Below are 18,380 nucleotides of genomic sequence, written 5' to 3' on the forward strand. Positions count from 1 at the left end.
AGTCACAACAACCACAAGAGTCACAACAACTACAAGTCACAACAACCACAAGAGTCACAACAACCACAAGAGTCACAACAACCACAATAGTCACAACAACCACAAGTCACAACAACCACAAGAGTCACAACAACCACAAGAGTCACAACAACCACAAGAGTCACAACAACCACAAGTCACATAAACCACAACAACCACAAGAGTCACAACCACAAGTCACATAAACCACAACAACCACAAGAGTCACAACCACAAGTCACATAAACCACAACAACCACAAGAGTCACAACCACAAGTCACATAAACCACAACAACCACAAGAGTCACAACCACAAGTCACATAAACCACAACAACCACAAGAGTCACAACCACAAGTCACATAAACCACAACAACCACAAGAGTCACAACCACAAGTCACATAAACCACAACAACCACAAGAGTCACAACCACAAGTCACAACAACCACAAGTCACATATACCGCAACAACTACAACAGTCACAAGAACCACAAGTCACATAAACAACAACCACAAGTCACATAAACAACAACCACAAGTCACATAAACAACAACCACAAGTCACATAAACAACAACCACAAGTCACATAAACCATAACAACCACAAGTCACATAAACCACAACAACAACAAGTCACAACAACCACAAGTCACATAAACCATAACAACCACAAGTCACATAAACCACAACAACCACAAGAGTCACAACAACCACAAGTCACAACAGCCACAAGAGTCTCAAGAACCACAAGAGTCACAACAACCAAAAGAGTCACAACAACCACAAGTCACAACAACCACAAGAGTCACAACAACCACAAGTCACAACAACCACAAGAGTCACAACAACCACAAGAGTCACAACAACCACAAGTCACAACAACCACAAGTCACAACAACCACAAGAGTCACAACAACCACAAGAGTCACAACAACTACAAGAGTCACAACAACCACAAGAGTCACAACAACTACAAGAGTCACAACAACCACAAGTCACAACAACCAAAAGTCACAACAACCACAAGAGTCACATAAACCACAAGATTCACAACAACCACAAGATTCACAACAATCACAAGCCACAACAACCACAAGATTCACAACAACCACAAGTCACAACAACCAAAAGAGTCACAACAACCACAAGTCACATAAACCACAAGATTCACAACAACCACAAGATTCACAACAACCACTAGTCACAACAACCACAAGATTCACAACAACCACAAGAGTCACAACAACCAAAAGAGTCACAACAACCACAAGAGTCTCAACAACCACAAGAGTCACAACAACCACAAGAGTAGCAACAACCACAAGAGTTTCAACAACCACAAGAGTCACAACAACCAAAAGAGTCACAACAACCACAAGAGTCACAACAACCACAAGAGTCACATAAGCCACAAGAGTCACAACAATCACAAGTCACAACAACCACAAGATTCACAACAACCACAAGAGTCACAACAACCACAAGTCACAACAACCACAAGAGTCAAAACAACCACAAGTCACAACAAACACAAGAGTCACAACAACCACAAGAGTCAAAACAACCACAAGAGTCAAAACAACCACAAGAGTCACAACAACTACAAGTCAAAACAACCACAAGACTCACAACAACCACAAGAGTCACAACAACCACAAGAGTCACAACAACCACAACAGTCACAACAACCACAAGAGTCACAACAACTACAAGTCACAACAACCACAAGAGTCACAACAACCACAAGAGTCACAACAACCACAATAGTCACAACAACCACAAGAGTCACAACAACCACAAGAGTCACAACAACCACAAGAGTCACAACAACCACAAGAGTCACAACAACCACAAGTCACATAAACCACAACAACCACAAGAGTCACAACCACAAGTCACATAAACCACAACAACCACAAGAGTCACAACAACCACAAGAGTCACAACAACCACAAGAGTCACAACAACCACAAGTCACATAAACCACAACAACCACAAGAGTCACAACCACAAGTCACATAAACCACAACAACCACAAGAGTCACAACCACAAGTCACATAAACCACAACAACCACAAGAGTCACAACCACAAGGCCCATAAACCACAACAACCACAAGAGTCACAACCACAAGTCACATAAACCACAACAACCACAAGAGTCACAACCACAAGTCACATAAACCACAACAACCACAAGAGTCACAACCACAAGTCACATAAACCACAACAACCACAAGAGTCACAACCACAAGTCACATAAACCACAACAACCACAAGAGTCACAACCACAAGTCACATAAACCACAACAACCACAAGAGTCACAACCACAAGTCACAACAACCACAAGTCACATATACCGCAACAACTACAACAGTCACAACAACCACAAGTCACATAAACAACAACCACAAGTCACATAAACCACAACAACCACAAGTCACAACAACCACAAGTCACATAAAAAATAACAACCACAAGTCACATAAACCACAACAACCACAAGAGTCACAACAACCACAAGTCACATAAACCATAACAACCACAAGTCACAACAACCACAAGTTACATAAACCACAACAACCACAACAGTCACAACAACCACAAGTCACATAAACAACAACCACAAGTCACATAAACAACAACAACCACAAGAGTCACAACCACAACAGTCACAACAACCACAAGTCACATAAACAACAACCACAAGTCACATAAACAACAACCACAAGTCACATAAACAACAATAACTACAAGAGTTATAAAAAACAATTACAATATCTGTGACAACTAAATCATTACAACCACAACATCTACAACCACTATAATTAACACATATACTACTACATCACCCACAACAATACAAACGACATTACCTATTACTACAAGGACAACTATGGCCATGAAAACTACAACCACGATAAAATATAACTAAGACAGGTACAATAACCAATACCACAATTACCTTAACAATTACAGCAACCACACTACAAAATACACTATCAACCACACCATCGTTTGCCACCAACCCAACATCTACCACCAACCCAACATCTACCACCACCCCAACACCTACCACCACCCCAACACCTATCACCACGCCAACATCTACCACCACCCCAACACCTACCACCACCCCAACACCTACCACCACCCCAACACCTACCACCACCCCAACACCAACCCCCACCCCAACACCTACCACCACCCCAACACCTACCACCACCCCAACACCTACCACCACCCCAACACCTACCACCACCCCAACACCTATCACCACCCCAACATCTACCACCACCCCAACACCTACCACTACCTCATCATATATAACTACTTCAACTATAATCCGCCCAGCTTCAACCAGTCGAACTTAAACCATTCCAGCTGCAACTACCCCAGATTCAACGACCGCTAACCACAACAATCCTAAATACGACCACTCGATTACAGCCACGCCCACAACAACCTAACTAGAACCACCCCAACTACAACTATCACCACATCAATCCCCAACAATCATCCCTCCTACAACCACCCGAACTACCTAATAACCACCCCATCTATTGCACACCCAACCTAACTACTACTGCTAAAACCCCTACCCCAACCTCTCCATCAACATCAACCTCACAAAAGAGGAGTTACAACACACACAACCACAACCTGTGCCTCACCTTACTGACATGACCGAAGATCTTGGAGTAGAAAGCAAAGTAGTTAGGTGTGATGAAGAGTGTTCCCTGCAGCAGGATGTCAGAGACCAGGGCGCACGAAAAGTCTGAAATAAGAGAAAAATTCGTCTGTAAAATCTGGAAAAATAGGATTCTTTCTGAGAATTACGCTAGACTAGGAAAATATATTTACACTACTACTAGCAGTAGCAGCAGCAGCAGTAGTAGTAGTAGTAGTAGTAGTAGTAGTAGTAGTAGTAGTAGTAGTAGTAGTAGTAGTAGTAATAATAATAATAACAATAATAATAATAATAATAATAATAATAATAATAATAATAATAATACCACTTATAAAAAAATAATAAAAATTACAGGTGCCAGGCTACCTCACACTACAGATACCAGGCTACCTCACACTACAGGTGCCAGGCTACCTCACACTACAGGTGCCAGGCTACCTCACACTACAGGTACCAGGCTACCTCACATTACAGGTGCCAGGCTACCTCACACTACAGGTACCAGGCTACCTCACACTACAGGTGCCAGGCTACCTCACACTACAGGTGCCAGGCTACCTCACACTACAGGTGCCAGGCTACCTCACACTACAGGTGCCAGGCTACCTCACACTACAGGTACCAGGCTACCTCACACTACAGGTACCAGGCTACCTCACACTACAGGTGCCAGGCTACCTCACACTACAGGTGCCAAGCTACCTCACACTACAGGTGCCAGGCTACCTCACACTACAAGTGCCAGGCTACCTCACACTACAGGTACCAGGCTACCTCACACTACAGGTGCCAGGCTACATCACACTACAGGTGCCAGGCTACCTCACACTACAGGTGCCAGGCTACCTCACACTACAGGTGCCAGGCTACCTCACACTACAGGTGCCAGGCTACCTCACACTAAAGGTGCCAGGCTACCTCACACTACAGGTGCCAGGCTACCTCACACTACAGGTGCCAGGCTACCTCACACTACAGGTGCCAGGCTACCTCACACTACAGGTGCCAGGCTACCTCACTACAGGTGCCAGGCTACCTCACACTACAGGTGCCAGGCTACCTCACACTACAGGTGCCAGGCTACCTCACACTACAGGTGCCAGGCTACCTCACACTACAGGTGCTAGGCTACCTCACACTACAGGTGCCAGGCTACCTCACACTACAGGTGCCAGGCTACCTCACACTACAGGTGCCAGGCTACCTCACACTACAGGTGCCAGGCTACCTCACACTACAGGTGCTAGGCTACCTCACACTACAGGTGCAAGGCTACCTCACACTACAGGTGCCAGGCTACCTCACACTACAGGTGCCAGGCTACCTCACACTACAGGTGCCAGGCTACCTCACACTACAGGTGTCAGGCTACCTCACACTACAGGTGCCAGGCTACCTCACACTACAGGTACCAGGCTACCTCACACTACAGGTGCCAGGCTACCTCACACTACAGGTGCCAGGCTACCTCACACTACAGGTGCCAGGCTACCTCACACTACAGGTGCTAGGCTACCTCACACTACAGGTGCCAGGCTACCTCACACTACAGGTGCCAGGCTACCTCACACTACAGGTGCCAGGCTACCTCACACTACAGGTGCCAGGCTACCTCACACTACAGGTACCAGGCTACCTCACACTACAGATGCCAGGCTACCTCACACTACAGGTGCCAGGCTACCTCACACTACAGGTGCCAGGCTACCTCACACTACAGGTGCTAGGCTACCTCACTACAGGTGCCAGGCTACCTCACACTACAGGTACCAGGCTACCTCACACTACAGGTGCTAGGCTACCTCACACTACAGGTGCCAGGCTACCTCACACTACAGGTGCCAGGCTACCTCACACTACAGGTGCCAGGCTACCTCACACTACAGGTGCCAGGCTACCTCACACTACACGTGCCAGGCTACCTCACACTACAGGTACCAGGCTACCTCACACTACAGGTGCCAGGCTACCTCACACTACAGGTACCAGGCTACCTCACACTACAGGTACCAGGCTACCTCACACTACAGGTACCAGGCTACCTCACACTACAGGTGCCAGGCTACCTCACACTACAGGTACCAGGCTACCTCACACTACAGGTACCAGGCTACCTCACACTACAGGTGCCAGGCTACCTCACACTACAGGTGCCAGGCTACCTCACACTACAGGTGCCAGGCTACCTCATACTACAGGTGCCAGGCTACCTCATACTACAGGTGCCAGGCTACCTCGCACTACAGGTGCCAGGCTACCTCGCACTACAGATGCCAGGCTACCTCACACTACATGTACCAGGCTACCTCACACTACAGGTGCCAGGCTACCTCACACTACAGGTGCCAGGATACCTCACACTACAGGTGCCAGGCTACCTCACAGTACAGGTAAAAGGCTACCTCACACTGCAGGTGCCAGGCTACCTGACACTACAGGTGCCAGGCTACCTCACACATTTGCCAGGCTACCTCACATTACAGGTGCCAGGCTACCCCGCACTACAGGTGCCAGGCTACCTCACACTACAGGTGCCAGGCTACCTCACACTACAGGTGCCAGGCTACCTCACACTACATGTACCAGGCTACCTCACACTACAGGTGCCAGGCTACCTCACACTACAGGTGCTAGGCTACCTCACACTACAGGTAAAAGGCTACCTCACACTACAGGTGCCAGGCTACCTCACACTACAGGTGCCAGGCTACCTCACACTACAGGTGCCAGTCTACCTCACACTACAGGTGCCAGGCTACCTCACAGTACAGGTAAAAGGCTACCTCACACGACAGGTGACAGGCTACCTGACACTACAGGTGCCAGGCTACCTCACACTACAGGTGTCAGGCTACCTCACACTACAGGTGCCAGGCTACCTCACACTACAGGTGCCAGGCTACCTCACACTACAGGTGCTAGGCTAGCTCACACTACAGGTACCAGGTTACCTCACATTACAGGTGCCAGGCTACCTCACACTACAGGTGCCAGGCTACCTCACACTACATGTACCAGGCTACCTCACACTACAGGTGCCAGGCTACCTCACACTACAGGTGCCAGGCTACCTCACACTACAGGTACCAGGCTACCTCACAGTACAGGTAAAAGGCTACCTCACACTGCAGGTGCCAGGCTACCTGACACTACAGGTGCCAGACTACCTCACACATTTGCCAGGCTACCTCACATTACAGGTGCCAGGCTACTTCACACTACAGGTGCCAGGCTACCTCACACTACAGGTACCAGGCTACCTCACACTACAGGTGCCAGGCTACCTCACACTACATGTACCAGGCTACCTCACACTACAGGTGCCAGGCTACCTCACACTACAGGTGCTAGGCTAGCTCACACTACAGGTGCTAGGCTACCTCACACTACAGGTGCCAGGCTACCTCACACTACAGGTGCCAGGCTACCTCACACTACAGGTGCCAGTCTACCTCACGCTACAGGTGCCAGGCTACCTCACACTACAGGTGCCAGGCTACCTCACAGTACAGGTAAAAGGCTACCTCACACTGCAGGTGCCAGGCTACCTGACACTACAGGTGCCAGGCTACCTCACACAGGTGCCAGGCTACCTCACACTACAGGTGTCAGGCTACCTCACACTACAGGTGCCAGGCTACCTCGCGCTACAGGTGCCAGGCTACCTCACACTACAGGTGCTAGGCTACCTCACACTACAGGTGCTAAGCTACCTCACACTACAGGTGCTAGGCTACCTCACACTACAGGTGCCAGGCTACCTCACACTACAGGTTCCAGGCTATCTCACACTACAGGTGCTAGGCTACCTCACACTACAGGTAAAAGGCTACCTCATACTACAGGTGCCAGGCTACCTCACACTACAGGTGCTAGGCTACCTCACACTACAGGTAAAAGGCTACCTCACACTACAGGTGCTAGGCTACCTTACACTACAGGTGCTAGGCTACCTCACACTACAGGTGCCAGGCTACCTCACACTACAGGTGCTAGGCTACCTCACACTACAGGTGCTAGGCTACCTCACACTACAGGTGCTAGGCTACCTCACACTACAGGTGCTAGGCTACCTCACACTACAGGTGCCAGGCTACCTCACACTACAGGTGCTAGGCTACCTCACACTACAGGTAAAAGGCTACCTCACACTACAGGTAAAAGGCTACCTCACACTACAGGTAAAAGGCTACCTCACACTACAGATGCCAGGCTACCTCACACTACAGGTGCTAGGCTACCTCACACTACAGGTAAAAGGCTACCTCACACTACAGGTGCTTGGCTACCTTACACTACAGGTGCTAGGCTACCTCACACTATAGGTGCCCGGCTACCTCACACTACAGGTGCTAGGCTACGTCACACTACAGGTGCCAGGCTACCTCACACTACAGGTGCTAGGCTACCTCACACTACAGGTAAAAGGCTACCTCACACTACAGGTGCTAGGCTACCTTACACTACAGGTGCTATGCTACCTCACACTACAGGTGCTAGGCTACCTTACACTACAGGTGCCAGGCTACCTCACACTACAGGTGCTAGGCTACCTCACACTACAGGTAAAAGGCTACCTCACACTAAAGGTGCTAGGCTACCTTACACTACAGGTGCTATGCTACCTCACACTACAGGTGCCCGGCTACCTCACACTATAGGTGCTAGGCTACCTCACACTACAGGTGCCAGGCTACCTCACACTACAGGTGCCAGGCTACCTCACACTACAGGTGCTAGGCTACCTCACACTACAGGTGCTAGGCTACCTCACACTACAGGTGCTAGGCTACCTCACTCTACAGGTGCTAGGCTACCTTACACTACAGGTGCTAGGCTACCTCACACTACAGGTGCTAGGCTACCTCACACTACAGGTGCTAGGCTACCTCACTCTACAGGTGCTAGGCTACCTCACACTACAGGTGCTAGGCTACCTCACACTACAGGTGCTAGGCTACCTCACACTACAGGTGCTAGGCTACCTCACACTACAGGTGCTAGGCTACCTCACTCTACAGGTGCTAGGCTACCTCACACTACAGGTGCTAGGCTACCTCACACTACAGGTGCTAGGCTACCTCACTCTACAGGTGCTAGGCTACCTCACTCTACAGGTGCTAGGCTTCCTCACACTACAGGTGCTAGGCTACCTCACACTACAGGTGCTAGGCTACCTCACACTACAGGTGCTAGGCTACCTCACACTACAGGTGCTAGGCTACCTCACTCTACAGGTGCTAGGCTACCTCACTCTACAGGTGCTAGGCTACCTTGCACTACAGGTGCTAGGCTACCTCACACTACAGGTGCTAGGCTACCTCACTCTACAGGTGCTAGGCTACCTCACTCTACAGGTGCTAGGCTACCTTGCACTACAGGTGCTAGGCTACCTCACACTACAGGTGCTAGGCTACCTCACACTACAGGTGCTAGGCTACCTCACACTACAGGTGCTAGGCTACCTCACACTACAGGTGCTAGGCTACCTCACACTACAGGTGCTAGGCTACCTCACACTACAGGTGCTAGGCTACCTCACTCTACAGGTGCTAGGCTACCTCACTCTACAGGTGCTAGGCTACCTTGCACTACAGGTGCTAGGCTACCTCACACTACAGGTGCTAGGCTACCTCACTCTACAGGTGCTAGGCTACCTCACTCTACAGGTGCTAGGCTACCTTGCACTACAGGTGCTAGGCTACCTCACACTACAGGTGCTAGGCTACCTCACTCTACAGGTGCTAGGCTACCTCACTCTACAGGTGCTAGGCTACCTTGCACTACAGGTGCTAGGCTACCTCACACTACAGGTGGTAGGCTACCTCACACTTCAGAACTCTTCAGTTCAGTAAAGGTTATCGATCATACATCTACTTCATTATTCACGCCCTTATAGACCTCATTCATAATGGAAGGTGACGGTTGTTTGTGTGTAGAACATTCATCATTATTAAGTCTAACATTCACTCCCTTCTTTCCTCCCTTCACTCTACCCTTCCTCTTCTCTCCTCTTGTTATGTGTACATTCCTTTCCTACTTTTGACTCTCTTCCATTCATATGTTATTATTCATTCCCTCATATTTTCCTACCCCCCTCCCTCCCTCCCTCCCTCCCTCTCCTCATCTCTCTCTCCCTCCATCTCCTCATCTCTCTCTCCCTGCCTCTCCTAATCTCTCCTTCCCTCTCCTCATCTCTCTCTCCTTCCCTCTTTTCATCTCTTCTTCCCTCCCCTCATCTCTCCTCTTTACTCAACTCTCTTTCCCCTTCCCTATCCTCATCTCTCTCTCTCCTTCCCTCTCCTCATCTCCCTGTCCTCATCTCATCTCTCTCTCCCTGCCTCTCCTCATCTCTCCTTCCCTTTCCTCATCTCTCTGTCTCTCCTTATCTCTCCCTTTCTCATCTCCCCTTCCCTCTCCTCTTCTCTCCTTCCCTTTCCTCATCTCTCTCTGTCTCTCCTTTCCTCTCCCTTTCTCATCTCCCCTTCCCTCTCCTCATCTCTCCCTCCTTCCCTCTCCTCATCTATCTCTTTACTTCCTTCTCCTCATCTCTATAACCAGTTTATTTGGTGGCTCTTGCCACCAAATGAACTGGTTATAGAGATAAACGTCTTCGGAGGCTTCTTACTTTATTTGCAAAGTCGTGGTGGGTACACAGGCTTGTGTGTTTGTGCCCATGGCCCAGGAGGGCAGTGCCCATAGCCCGGGAGGGCCATGCCCACAAGGGAGAGAGTAGGACTGTTGACTCCTTCTAGGCCGCTGATTGAGTGATAGCGAGTGGGACCAGCTTCCCACTGACCTGGGCAGGCCTAGAGAGGGCAGCACCTGAGTGCTGTGAAATATGAACTAAGCTGGCAGACAGCATAGGCTGTCTGTGCAGACAGTACAGGCTGTCTACATTTGCTCGGCCACCTACCTCGCGTCGTCCCGACACGACAATACTGTTGGTAAAAAAAACTCGGTCTCTCTCTCGCAGGAACCAGGCACAGAACACAGAATAAAAATATATATATACATATGGACATGGAAACAAAAACTTCCTACAAGAAGGGAAGAAAAAAACATCTGGGGTATGCTAAACATCGTGGTCACAGGCAGTGAGCGTCGATGGGCATCACTGTACGCCTTCCTGCGTCTGGACAGATACTGAAACACAGGAGACATCGCTGCGGCTGAGCTGTGACGTAACAGTTTACGGTTTCCTCTAGAACGGTGAAGCAGTCATCGTAGGAGTCACTGCAGGTTTCACTCAACCTGGGGCATGACATGCTGGTGCCCTCGAGTGAGCCGTCGTCAAAACTCGGCAACTGGGCAGGACTTCTGGCAAGCGACTCAGGAGGACACTTCTCGACTGGTACTATTGCTGGGCTGTCACTGCCGGCAAGCGTGGAGTAAGTCATGGAGCGAGTCGTGGCAGAGGCTACTGGGCGAAACATCTGGGAGTCGTAACATCATACACCAGACTGCAGTGAGCTAGCTAGCAGTCAAAGTGACATCATCTTTGTGCAGGAGCTCACTGAAGCTTGTGACACGAGGCTGACACAGCGCCTGCAGACAGGGCTTAAACTGCGGCTTGATGAGTGCCATTCTCTTGACAGTTGGAGTTATAGCAGAGGTTAGTCTAAGCATCCCCAGACTTGTTTCTCTACATATAACTGCACTCTGAAGGTCTGGAGGTGAAGTGAAACAAATCTCGATGGGAATCGTAGCAGGTACAATTCTGCAGAACATCTATGAGCGACGAGCATAAGAGCTTTCTGTACAAGGGGCTCATACGCTCAGGGCTGACTAATATCAACTGTCAAACACGCTGGTCACACCGGGTGACAAGTAACACAGTGGTGCTACTCAGTGGTCTGGGCTCAAGACCACACTGGACACACGGAAGATTTTCCACACACCCGCGGTACATGCGGAACAACATGGCTTAAACTAGCAAATGATGCTTTTCTGTGCACAAAATTGACACTAAGCCATACACGAACATGTGAGAACACTGACTGAGAGGAATTAACTAACAGACGACATATATCTTCTCTCAGTCTTCTCGACAATACTGAAATAATTACTAGAACACTCGATGCGACAGTGTGATGTCAGGCGTGACACCACGAGGTGACGTCAGGCAGACATCGTGACGTCGTGAAGTGGGGCAGCATCATGGATGACGTTGTGAAGTCGGGCAGCATCGTGGATGACGTCGTGAAGTCGGGCAGCAGACCACGGCATGTGGCCTGGGACATCTGGCTTGGTAACACATGTGGCTTGTAGATCCACATGACATCGTCCACAACCCACATGGCTTGCTCCACGTGGCTTGCTGATCTACGTGGCATGGTGATCCTCGTGGCATGGTGATCCACATAGCTTCGAGTGGCCTCGGGCACTCGGATACACAGCTCTGGCAATGAATTCACACGGAAAACAGCAGAAAACACAGCAGAGGTAGTGGGTACATGGTGGTGGAATGTGGTGGTAGGCGGATGAGGTGTGAGTGAGGCAGGAACCCGGCCACTTCCTCCTCTCCCACCCACAAACACGTGAAGAAACTCACACTGGATGCAGAAATCACCACATAACTCACCTCTGGATTGCTGAAATAGCTGTGCTGAGCTGAACAACAACAGCAGAACATACAAGAGATGCTGAACACGTGACTTGAGAAACAGCGTGGGACGCTGTAGCGTGGGGTCGCTGGGACACCACTTACAATTCGCGAAGAAATTCGGCAAATTTCGGCTAGATCCTGCTTGTACCTGTGTCTGGATGCTGAAACGTGCAGACACGACATCAGGATAACTCGTTGAGAGACGGATGTGTCTAGTGTAGGGTGATGAAGTGAAGATGACTTCATACCTCTTCCTTCCTCTCTCCGGGCAACCACAACTGCTGCAACCACTGCTTACACCATTTATAACCAGTTTATTTGGTGGCTCTTGCAGCGGAGCGGGTTCAATGATAAACGTCTTCGGAGGCTTCTTACTTTATTTGCAAAGTCGTGGTGGGTACACAGGCTTGTGTTTTTGTGCCCATGGCCCAGGAGGGCCATGCCCACGAGGGAGAGAGTAGGACTGTTGACTGCTTCTAGGCCGCTGAGTGAGTGAGAACGAGTGGGACCAGCGTCCCACTGACCTGGGAAGGCCAAGAGGGCAGCACCTGAGTGCCGCGAAATATGAACCAAGCTGGCAGACAGCATATTGTCTGTGCAGACAGCATATTCTGTCTGTGCAGACAGTACAGGCTGTCTACATCTCTCCCTCCTTCCCTCTCCTCTTATCTCTCTCCCTCCTTCCCTCTCCTCTTATCTCTCTCCCTCCTTCCCTCTCCTCTTATCTCTCTCGCCTTCCCTCTCCTCTTCTCATCTCTCTTTCCCTCTCCTCATCTCTCTGTCTGCTTCCTTCTCATCTCCCTCTCCTTCTCATCTCCCTCTATCACCCTGGTACTGCTACACGGTCATCTTCACTGACAAACACCTGTACATTCACGAGTGATATTATTCACACACTTGAGTGAATGAAGGTTAGGTCTCGGTCATCTGACCGAGACCTTCCGCTGGCTTACCGGTCCACTACTTTAAAAATTATGTCCATAGTTATAACCAGTTTTTATGATTATAGTCTAATGAAGTTGTCTCAGAGTACATTCACTCAGTCCGTGTGTACTCTGTAAGGGAGATAATTTACTTTTAGCATGACTGATGAATCAGTGTGAATCCTAGTGGAGTGAATCCTAGTAGTGTGAATCCTAGCAGTATGAATCCTAGCTGTGCGAATGCTAGTAGTGTGGATCCTAGCAGTGTGAATACCAGTAATATGAATCATAGTAGTATGTATCCTAGTAGTTTGAATCCTAGCGGTGTGGATCTTAGCAGTGTGAATCCTAGTAGTATGAGTCCTAGCAGTATCAATCCTAGCAGTGTGAATCCTAGTAGTATGAGTCCTAGCAGTATCAATCCTAGCAGTGTGAATCCTAGTAGTATGAATCCTAGCATTGTGAATCCTACCAGTGTGAATCGTAGCAGTGTAAATCCTAGCAGTATGAATCCTAGCGGTGTGAATATTAGCAGTGTGAATCCTTGTACTATGAATCCTAGTAGTATGAATCCTAGCAGTGGTGAATCCTTGTGGGAATTTAGCAGTGGCGTTGCTAGGGTGGGTGTCACCCGGGGCGGCATCTTTGGTGTCACCCCCATGAAATCCATGGCCGGGAGGATGGGGGGGGGAGTAAACTACAGTTACGTCACTACTGCATGACCAGTTACGTTACTACTGCATGACCAGTTACGTTACTACTGCATGACCAGTTACGTTACTACTGCATGACCAGTTACGTCACTACTGCATGACCAGTTACGTTACTACTCCATGACCAGTTACGTTACTACTGCATGACCAGTTACGTTACTACTGCATGACCAGTTACGTTACTACTGCATGACCAGTTACGTCACTACTGCATGACCAGTTACGTTACTACTGCATGACCAGTTACGTTACTACTGCATGACCAGTTACGTTACTACTGCATGACCAGTTACGTTACTACTGCATGACCAGTTACGTTACTACTGCATGACCAGTTACGTTACTACTGCATGACCAGTTACGTTACTACTGCATGACCAGTTACGTCACTACTGCATGACCAGTTACGTCACTACTGCATGACCAGTTACGTCACTACTGCATGACCAGTGACTAATATTTACCATGAGAACGTTTAAGGGCCATAAACTGATCAGGAGAATACTTCTCAACTTTATTAATGATAAAATAAATAATGGTAGTAATATTGAGGAAACATAAACTCAAATATCACTTTGAGCACAGACAATACATCCTACATTTATTCATCTTCAACGATGTAAAAAAAAAAACTTGAAAAATAAAGAAAAACATTGCAATATCAGAGAAACACTAGTTCCGATTTGACTCTGAGTACAGGTAACATCTTAGTGAATCTGATCTTACATTTGACCTTGAGTACAGGTAACATCACAGTGAATCTGATCTTACATTTGACCTTGAGTACAGGTAACATCTTAGTGAATCTGATCTTACATTTGACCTTGAGTACAGGTAACATCACAGTGAATCTGATCTTACATTTGACCTTGAGTACAGGTAACATCTCAGTGAATCTGATCTTACATTTGACCTTGAGTACAGGTAACATCTCAGTGAATCTGATCTTACATTTGACCTTGAGTACAGGTAACATCACAGTGAATCTGATCTTACATTTGACCTTGAGTACAGGTAACATCTCAGTGAATCTGATTTTACATTTGACCTTGAGTACAGGTAACATCACAGTGAATCTGATGTTACATTTGACCTTGAGTACAGGTAACATCTCAGTGAATCTGGTCTTACATTTGACCTTGAGTACAGGTAACATCTCAGTGAATCTGATCTTACATTTGACCTTGAGTACAGGTAACATCACAATGAATCTGATCTTACATTTGACCTTGAGTACAGGTAACATCTCAGTGAATCTGATCTTACATTTGACCTTGAGTACAGGTAACATCTCAGTGAATCTGATCTTACATTTGACCTTGAGTACAGGTAACATCTCAGTGAATCTGATCTTACATTTGACCTTGAGTACAGGTAACATCACAGTGAATCTGATCTTACATTTGACCTTGAGTACAGGTAACATCACAGTGAATCTGATCTTACATTTGACCTTGAGTACAGGTAACATCACAGTGAATCTGATCTTACATTTGACCTTGAGTACAGGTAACATCTCAGTGAATCTGATCTTACATTTGACCTTGAGTACAGGTAACATCTCAGTGAATCTGATCTTACATTTGACCTTGAGTACAGGTAACATCTCAGTGAATCTGATCTTACATTTGACCTTGAGTACAGGTAAAATCTCAGTGAATCTGATCTTACATTTGACCTTGAGTACAGGTAACATCTCAGTGAATCTGATCTTACATTTGACCTTGAGTACAGGTAACATCTCAGTGAATCTGATCTTACATTTGACCTTGAGTACAGGTAACATCACAGTGAATCTGATCTTACATTTGACCTTGAGTACAGGTAACATCACAGTGAATCTGATCTTACATTTGACCTTGAGTACAGGTAACATCTCAGTGAATCTGGTCTTACATTTGACCTTGAGTACAGGTAACATCTCAGTGAATCTGATCTTACATTTGACCTTGAGTACAGGTAACATCTCAGTGAATCTGATCTTACATTTGACCTTGAGTACAGGTAACATCTCAGTGAATCTGATCTTACATTTGACCTTGAGTACAGGTAACATCTCAGTGAATCTGGTCTTACATTTGACCTTGAGTACAGGTAACATCTCAGTGAATCTGATCTTACATTTGACCTTGAGTACAGGTAAAATCACAGTGAATCTGATCTTACATTTGACCTTGAGTACAGGTAAAATCTCAGTGAATCTGATCTTACATTTGACCTTGAGTACAGGTAACATCACAGTGAATCTGATCTTACATTTGACCTTGAGTACAGGTAACATCACAGTGAATCTGATCTTACATTTGACCTTGAGTACAGGTAACATCTCAGTGAATCTGATCTTACATTTGACCTTGAGTACAGGTAACATCTCAGTGAATCTGATCTTACATTTGACCTTGAGTACAGGTAACATCTCAGTGAATCTGGTCTTACATTTGACCTTGAGTACAGGTAACATCTCAGTGAATCTGATCTTACATTTGACCTTGAGTACAGGTAACATCACAGTGAATCTGATCTTACATTTGACCTTGAGTACAGGTAACATCTCAGTGAATCTGATCTTACATTTGACCTTGAGTACAGGTAACATCACAGTGAATCTGATCTTACATTTGTCCTTGAGTACAGGTAACATCACAGTGAATCTGATCTTACATTTGACCTTGAGTACAGGTAACATCTCAGTGAATCTGGTCTTACATTTGACCTTGAGTACAGGTAACATCTCAGTGAATCTGATCTTACATTTGACCTTGAGTACAGGTAACATCTCAGTGAATCTGGTCTTACATTTGACCTTGAGTACAGGTAACATCTCAGTGAATCTGATCTTACATTTGACCTTGAGTACAGGTAACATCTCAGTGAATCTGATCTTACATTTGACCTTGAGTACAGGTAACATCACAGTGAATCTGATCTTACATTTGACCTTGAGTACAGGTAACATCTCAGTGAATCTGATCTTACATTTGACCTTGAGTACAGGTAACATCTCAGTGAATCTGATCTTACATTTCCTTGCCTTCAGTCCTGCAAAATCATCTATCACATCAACAAAATCAATGATTTTCCCTATATAGGCCTATTTGTACTCTGTAATCATGTAAAAGGTTATACAGAAACGAAGAATTCTTCTCTTATGTTGGTGCATCACTATTTTGGGCATTAGTGTTACCTTCTTTAGAGGCTCTATGGTGTCACCCCCTGATGGTGTCACCCCCTGATGGTGTCACCCCCTGATGGTGTCACCCCCTGATGGTGTCACCCCCTGATGGTGTCACCCCTTGATGGTGTCACCCCCTGATGGTGTCACCCCCTGATGGTGTCACCCCCTGATGGTGTCACCCCCTGATGGTGTCACCCCCTGATGGTGTCACCCCTTGATGGTGTCACCCCCTGATGGTGTCACCCCCTGATGGTGTCACCCCTTGATGGTGTCACCCCCTGATGGTGTCACCCCTTGATGGTGTCACCCCTTGATGGTGTCACCCCCTGATGGTGTCACCCCCTGATGGTGTCACCCCCTGATGGTGTCACCCCTTGATGGTGTCACCCCCTGATGGTGTCACCCCTTGATGGTGTCACCCCCTGATGGTGTCACCCCCTGATGGTGTCACCCCTTGATGGTGTCACCCCTTGATGGTGTCACCCCGTGATGGTGTCACCCCCTGATGGTGTCACCCCCTGATGGTGTCACCCCTTGATGGTGTCACCCCTTGATGGTGTCACCCCTTGATGGTGTCACCCCCTGATGGTGTCACCCCCTGATGGTGTCACCCCTTGATGGTGTCACCCCTTGATGGTGTCACCCCTGATGGTGTCACCCCCTGATGGTGTCACCTCCTGATGGTGTCACCCCCTGATGGTGTCACCCCTTGATGGTGTCACCCCTTGATGGTGTCACCCCCTGATGGTGTCACCCCCTGATGGTGTCACCCTCTGATGGTGTCACCCCCTGATGGTGTCACCCCTTGATGGTGTCACCCCCTGATGGGGTCACCCCCTGATGGTGTCACCCCCTGATGGTGTCACCCCCTGATGGTGTCACCCTCTGATGGTGTCACCCCCTGATGGTGTCACCCCTTGATGGTGTCACCCCCTGATGGTGTCACCCCCTGATGGTGTCACCCCCTGATGGTGTCATCCCCTGATGGTGCCACCCCCTGATGGTGTCACCTCTTGATGGTGTCACCCCTTGATGGTGTCACCCGGGGCGGCTCCTCGCCCCCGCCCCCTTACGACGCCACTGGAATTTAGTTAATACCTTGTCACATTTCACTGTCACATTTCCACTTCCAACTCTTAATTATGTCTAATTAGTTAAAAATACTCAACAGGCTAATATACAACCTCTTGCATAAGTACATAATTTAGACCTCGTACGTAAAGTTCAGTCACGTTGCGCTATTGTTAGGT

At 47.9% G+C, this 18,380-nt stretch overlaps 1 protein-coding gene across 1 annotated transcript in view; it reads right to left on the reverse strand.

Moving 5' to 3' along the window:
* The window catches only part of LOC128686674 (uncharacterized), a 445,607-nt gene that overhangs the window by 221,625 nt on the left and 205,602 nt on the right, over positions 1-18,380 (reverse strand). The window contains exon 4 of the mRNA XM_053773696.2: positions 3,695-3,798. Within this exon, the coding sequence (XP_053629671.2) occupies positions 3,695-3,798 (104 nt within the window). The remainder of the gene's footprint in view (positions 1-3,694; positions 3,799-18,380) is intronic.

Source organism: Cherax quadricarinatus, chromosome 12 (genome assembly GCF_038502225.1).
Source record: "Cherax quadricarinatus isolate ZL_2023a chromosome 12, ASM3850222v1, whole genome shotgun sequence".
Classification (NCBI taxonomy): Eukaryota; Metazoa; Arthropoda; class Malacostraca; order Decapoda; family Parastacidae; genus Cherax; species Cherax quadricarinatus.